This window comes from Rhipicephalus microplus, unplaced genomic scaffold (genome assembly GCF_043290135.1).
Source record: "Rhipicephalus microplus isolate Deutch F79 unplaced genomic scaffold, USDA_Rmic scaffold_105, whole genome shotgun sequence".
Lineage (NCBI taxonomy): Eukaryota > Metazoa > Arthropoda > Arachnida > Ixodida > Ixodidae > Rhipicephalus > Rhipicephalus microplus.
Genome location: NW_027464677.1, coordinates 108,904 through 115,477, shown reverse-complemented (window position 1 = coordinate 115,477; position 6,574 = coordinate 108,904). Strand labels below are relative to the sequence as shown.

The window sequence follows — 6,574 nt, the reverse complement described above, 5'->3', positions numbered from 1 at the left end:
AAAGAAAACAAAAATGTATAAAATATTTTGTTTCAATCCGATCCGCAATCCAGTTTTCTGCAGCGGCTTTTGGCTTTGTATGAGCGGCCAAGCCAGTGCCAAGCCAAGCTTGCGTCCCTGATCAGCTGTTTGTTTCCATCGAGAATTCTAAGCCCAGTGAACTGGCAATTTGTTTAGATGATATTGCTAAAGGGCTTGAAATTGAATATTTCTCTACGTACTACTGTTGTACTTTTCCTCTCAGTTTCCTGATCACAGTGATGAGATTGAGGAGCTTACATTTTAGAAAACAGCAAGTGCAGCTCAAGCATTGCTAGTATCGCTGTTTCGGTAATAAAATGTTACAAAGATTTTACCCCACGACCGGCTTGCCGTGTTCGAGCACCCATTAGAAATTTACGGTGCCGCGTTTGAGAGAGTTGAATAAAAGTGCAATATTACGAAAGGAAGGCTCTGAAGCAACATCGCATGGCCTACACCTCCCACACCTAGACGAGTAAAACTCGTCGATATTGTCTTGCAAAGCTGTGTATAATATTTAAAACGCATTTTTTAGCCCACGATGAATTGTTCTCTCGTGTGGCTTCTCCATTCGATACTGTCATGTTAACTTACAAAGGCAAATTTTCATATTTAGTCTCTTTAGATGTTGCAAAATCTTGACACGTGGTGTGTATGCCGTACTGATAATTCTGCTCGTAACCTGGGTCCGCCTCTTTAAACAGCGCCGCATTTTATTGCTCGCAATCGTGTTTGTCTTATACTGTAAGCCAGCTGTGTGATTTAATCAATATTCACGAGTGTTCCCTGACTATACAAACACGTACGTCTTATTTGGTGCGGTGCACGTGTGTATGTAGCAAATAATGTCATTTCGTCAGCGTATGTCTGCATACACTTGCATGCCCTGCAGTACGTGTACATAAGTAATGCAGTAAGGACGGCAATGCATAGCCTTGCATGGGACATATATTCCATGCACCCTCAGAAAAATGTTGTTTGTTATGAGCCTACCGTTTATCACTACATTTTTTTTTTCGTTAAAGTTTCATCTCCATATAAAGCAGCTGTATACAGGCACGAACTTCAGCAGCTTCCTCGTTGTTCCATTATAAATAAAAACACGAAGCCTACCCGAATCAATGATCTGTTTGCTATCATTACTGTTATGTGTTCTACGATGTAGACAAGGACAGTAGCATACAAAAAATAGGGAGGGGATTGAATGCCCTGCCTGCATGGCTGCGCCGTTTCACAAAATCAGGCGCTACGCTGTGAAGCTTCCTACCGGCCTGCAGAAATTCAAAGGAGCGTACGATATCAAGGGAGCGTATGATAGCGTCGTTCAAGAGGACTTGTGGGGAATACTAGACACACTGGGTGTGGAAGATGGAGTCACTAATCTTTTAAAGGAAATCTATAAAACTAACAAGGTAGTTATAAAGTGGGAAAAACAGGTATCCAAGCCCACAGTGGTGAAACGTGGACTTAGGCAGGTGTGCCCACTGTCACCCTTGTTATTCATGATGTACCTACAATTATTAGAGGCCAAATTAGAGGGAAGTGGACTTGGCTTCAACCTCTCTTTAGTCAAACAAGAAAAACTCATTGATCAGGCACTACCAGCATTGATGTACGCAGATGATATAGTGCTAATGGCCGACAACAAGGAACATTTGCAGAGATTGATGGACATCTGCGGTAATGAGGGAGATAGGTTAGATTTTAGATTCAGTAAGGAAAAATCACCAGTCATGATTTTTAATTATAACGAAGGTAGTGAGCTTAGAATACAGGAAGTCACGCTAGAGATAACAGATAAATACAAATAACTGGGCGTATGGATAAGCAATGGGACCGAATACCTAAGGGAACACGAAACATGCGTGACGACTAAAGGTAACAGGAATGCAGCAGTGATGAAAAATAGGGCACTGTGGAATTACAATAGGTATGATGTTGTGAGAGGAATATAAAAAGGGGTCATGGTTCCTGGGCTGACGTTCGGCAATGCGGTCTTGTGCATGAGACCAGAAGTTCAAGCAAGATTGGAAATTAAGCAACGTGGAATAGGTAGGCTTGCCTTAGGAGCTCACGGAAATACACCAAATTAGGAAGCACAAGGTGATATGGTATGGACATCATTTGAGGGCAGGGAAGCTAGCAGCAAGATAAAATTTGAGAAGCGATTGAGAGAAATGGGGGAAAAGCGTTGGGCTAGGAAGGTATTGAGTTACTTGTACACGAAGAATATCGATACAAAATGGAGGAAGGGAACCAGAAAATTGACTGGCAAATACTTAGAAAACAGCAGGGGGTCAAACCAAAAACAATTATCGGTTAAGAAGAAGGTGAAGGAAGCTGAGACTGACATGTGGAGAATTGACATGATTAAGAAGTCCGCACTAGAGATTTATCGAACTTTTAAGCAGAAAATTGCCAAAGATCTATGATGATACTCGGGGTAGTTCTCTACTGTTTGAGGCCAGGACGGGAGTATTGTGAACCAAGACATATCAGGCCAAATACGAAGGGGTAGACACGGTATGCAGTGCGTGTGGGGAGGAAGAAGAAACTGCCGAGCACTTGATAATGTTCTGATAAAGGCTTCACCCTATAGTTCAAGATGATGGCGCAGAGTTTTTCAAAGCACTGGGGTTTAGGGACAGGGAGGGCAAAATAGACTTTAAGCGGGTAGGCTTAATTAGGAGGTTATCTGATTGGTGGCTAAAGTCAAAGCACGAGTGAAAATTAAACCCTTCACTGCAAAGTACCCGTCCAACTTTACTATTTGAAGGAGAAAAAAAAAGATAAATCTAGTGGTTAGTTCACTAAGCATTACGGCTAGGTGGCGCTAGCCGCCGCCCGATCTAAAGGATACAGCCACATTCATCCACCCATCCAGCCAAGAATATGCTCTCTGGCCTCTGGCTTGTTGCTCCAGGCCTAGTCAGGTAGATTTTCTGGCCCCACCATTGAATTGTTTGCTAGGGTTGTGGTATGGTAGCCACCATAGTTGTGGCTTGCAAATGTTGCGGTTTGGGGATTCCGTATCATCTAGTTCCGTCATCATGTCCTCCAAGTGGAGGACATGTCGCAGTGTGAGGAGGGAGTATGACAAGGCGCTGAGCGAACTCGGAATCACGCAGTTTGTCGCGGGGCCTCGTTGCGATTTCATGCGCAACGATGGAGTGCGTGCTGCTCGCGTGAATCCTCCTGCGCCGGTGAGCCGCAGAAGGCTGGCAAATGAAACTTCCTTGGACAACGCAGGTGAGCCTGCGCCGAAGCGGTTCAACGCAGTTTCAGAGAGCGAAGACGACCGCATTTGCGAACAAGATGCTGATCTTGTCGAGTGCGGCGAAGAGTCTGAAGGGGTGCCGCTATGTATGCAAAGCGGCCCTGAGTGCAGCTCAAGTGACGAAGACAGTCCGCTTGGCTGCGAATCGAGTGATGACGGCGTCACTTCAGACAGCCGCACAGGGCCGGGCGAGGGTGCAGCGTTAACGAGCAGCGCAAGGCTTTCCGTTGAATCGGCGGAATTGCCTGCAAGCGGAGAGTTTGCACTCATTGCAGGCAAGCATAATATGACGCATGCCTGCATTAACGATGTCCTCGACTTCTGTCGGCGTAGAGGCGTCGCTGACCTTCCCAAAGATGCAAGAACCGTTTTGAAAACCGAGCGTAAAGCTCAGGTGGAGCAGAATGGTTCGTTTGTTCACTTCGGTCTTGAAGAAGGCATCCGTCAAGTATTGCGTCAAGTGCAAGCACTTCCTTGTGAACTGAAACTGCAAGGCAACATTGATGGAGTACCACTGTACAAAAGCAGCCAGCTTGCTTTCTGGCCCATTTTGTGCCGCATAACAAATGTGCAGGCGTCGCCGCCATTTGTTGTCAGTGTGTACTCCGGCGCAGGGAAGCCACCGTGTCTAGAGGATTATTTGCGGCCATTCGTGCAAGAAGTCACCAAGCTAACCTCTGAGGGGTTCAGCATAGGAGACATTCACGTACATGTGCGCATTGAAGCCATGGTGTGTGACGCCCCTGCAAGAAGTTACATCAAGTGTATTGTTGGCCACACTGGGTATTATGCCTGTGAGCGGTGCATCCAAAAAGGAAAGCATGTCGAAAACAGGGTCACATTTCCCAGACTTCATGCACCAGCACGGACTGATGCATCGTTTCGTTCTCAAGAGAACAAACGCCATCATACTGCTGCTTCACCTTTTCTGTCACTTGATGTTGACATGGTTGCATTCTTTCCAACAGAATACATGCACCTTGTCTGCTTAGGGGTCATGCGTCGGCTTCTCCGAAACTGGATATGCCAAGGCCACAGCAATAGACTGAGCAGAGCTCATCGTTGCCAACTAAATGAGAGCTTGCGAGAGGCATCCAAGGCCTTTCCAATGCATTTCCAGCGAAAGCCAAGGGGCACAGAAGAACTTGATCGATGGAAGGCAACAGAGTTCCGCACATTTCTCCTATATGTGGGGCCTATTGTCTTGAAGCCTGTTCTGTCTGTGTCTCAATACAAGCATTTTTTAATGTTTCATGTGGCCATCAGAATTTTAGCGTCACCAAAGCACTACCTTGAGTACAATGACTTTGCAAAAGAAGTTCTCAGGTATTTTGTGCAAGAATTTGGTGAGCTATATGGGAAAAAGCAGCTAGTGTACAATGTACACACAGTTGTTCACCTTGCCGACCAGTGCAGGGAGCATGGCCCATTAGATCAGTTTAGTGCATTTCCTTTTGAAAGCTACCTTGGAAAAATGAAGAAGTGGCTGCGATCTTCTAACAAGCCACTTTCGCAGTTAAGCAGGAGGATCTCTGAACTGAGGTACCCATCCTATAATGATGCTAAAAAGACGCAGCAACAAGTGCAACCTGGAGACTGCTTCTTGTTGAAGGATGGCCCTGTTGTTGTTGAAGAGATTATGGGAGACCAGTTCAAGGGAGGAATTCTTCCTTATGCCAGAGAATTTTTCAAGGTTCCTCTCAAGTCTTCCCAGCTTGACATATGGCGCTGTGACACCTTTAGTGATAAAACTAAGGTGTGGCCCCTTCAAGAGCTCCAGAACACACCTCAGTGTCTGAGGCTGTGCTACAAACGAGGACACGTTGTTCTGCCACTTTTGCACACTTGAAAGGAGGAATGTAAAATATATTAAATTTGAAGAATTTTGCATTGGGTGGTGAGCTGCTCGGCCAACAAGATCTTGAGTATGTTGATGCGTCAAGCCTGTTTGCCTGTTTTCTAATTGGGTTGAGATCCAAACAAGTTCAATGCAAGGAGGTTCATTCTGATGCAGAGGGGTGTGAAAAATGGAAGATGGAAGGATATAGACAGTACTCTGAGCAAAGTTTTTGAGGGAAACCTTAAAAAATGAAAAAAAAAAAATAATGGAAGTAGAGCAGGAGTATTAGCCAGGGATACTAACTTGCTCAGTTGCTTCTTTTCTCTCGATACACAGACGAGACAAGCATACACTTGCAACCGAGCCACATTCTACAACTTTTCCAGCACCCTGCATGACCACGGCAAGACCCCATAGTAAGCCATTCGCTGGGAGACCACAACATGCTACCACTTCAGCATTGCCAGGCATTTTCTGCATATGTGAAGTTTATCTGCCAAACGTTGTGAGGAGCAAGGCTTCTCAGACCAATTCAGAGCGAACATTCACACCAATCCTTCACTAGCCAAGATAGAATTATTTGAATGTATCCTCGCTTACTTGACAGGAATCGGCAAAAATGGCAATTCAAAGCTGCGACATTTCGGTTCAGGTATTGTCTGACCATTTCAGATGTCGCAGTATGATCATCAAAGACCACATTGAGCACTTACTTGCTGTGGCAGCAAATTGCAGTTCAGTTGATATTGTTACGGGGAGAAAAGCATCTGAGAATATATTTAGAGTGGGGTCCTCCCAGAATCAACAACCACGACGATTCTACGCAGTGGACGTTCATTGGCTGCCTTTGCGATGGCTGATAACGACGAGAGTGTGCTTTCTCTTGTCTCTGTACTTTGTTTGCGCTACCGTGCAAAGGCTGCCGAAGCGCGGGGGTATTGTGCTGCGTTCACTTAGGCCACTCCTGGCTGGGCAGAGTGTCAATCGGTGAGCATAACCACGTGAGCCCGATTGTATGCATCGTGTTGTTTTTTTAAGAGAAAGGTTTGATTCATAGCCTGGAAGCGGAACGGGGGCAATGCTGCAGAGCAATGTCATCTTGACTGTTATGTTATGTTGATGCGGCATTTAGTCCCACTACCACATGCAAATTGGTACTTGGGCGTAGCGCTACCCTGCTATGGCGTTGCATAATGGCAAAGCCGCGACTCTGGGGAGGAATCAAAGGCGAAGGTTACAGACCTCTTTTATTCAGGTAAACCTCGACCACGCTCGCCTGGCGACCGGCACCTTTTGTGAATGTATGGTCACGGGGTCATTCAGTCTGGCCGCTGTGTTGGACCCGCACAGGCCATCGAGGAAGATCCTGCATCTTCCGGCGGGTTTTGGTGTGGTTGCGGTGGACGAAGACCTTGATGCCGCAGTAATATATCAAC

The 6,574-nt window shown here is 45.9% G+C and overlaps 1 protein-coding gene across 1 annotated transcript; it reads left to right on the top strand.

The window, feature by feature from the left end:
• Positions 1-3,071: 3,071 nt before the first annotated feature.
• On the top strand, positions 3,072-6,301 carry LOC142790440 (uncharacterized). The gene has a single exon (XM_075885257.1). The coding sequence runs from the start codon at positions 3,072-3,074 to the stop codon at positions 5,145-5,147; it is 2,076 nt and encodes a 691-aa protein (XP_075741372.1). The 3' UTR covers positions 5,148-6,301.
• Positions 6,302-6,574: the final 273 nt, after the last annotated feature.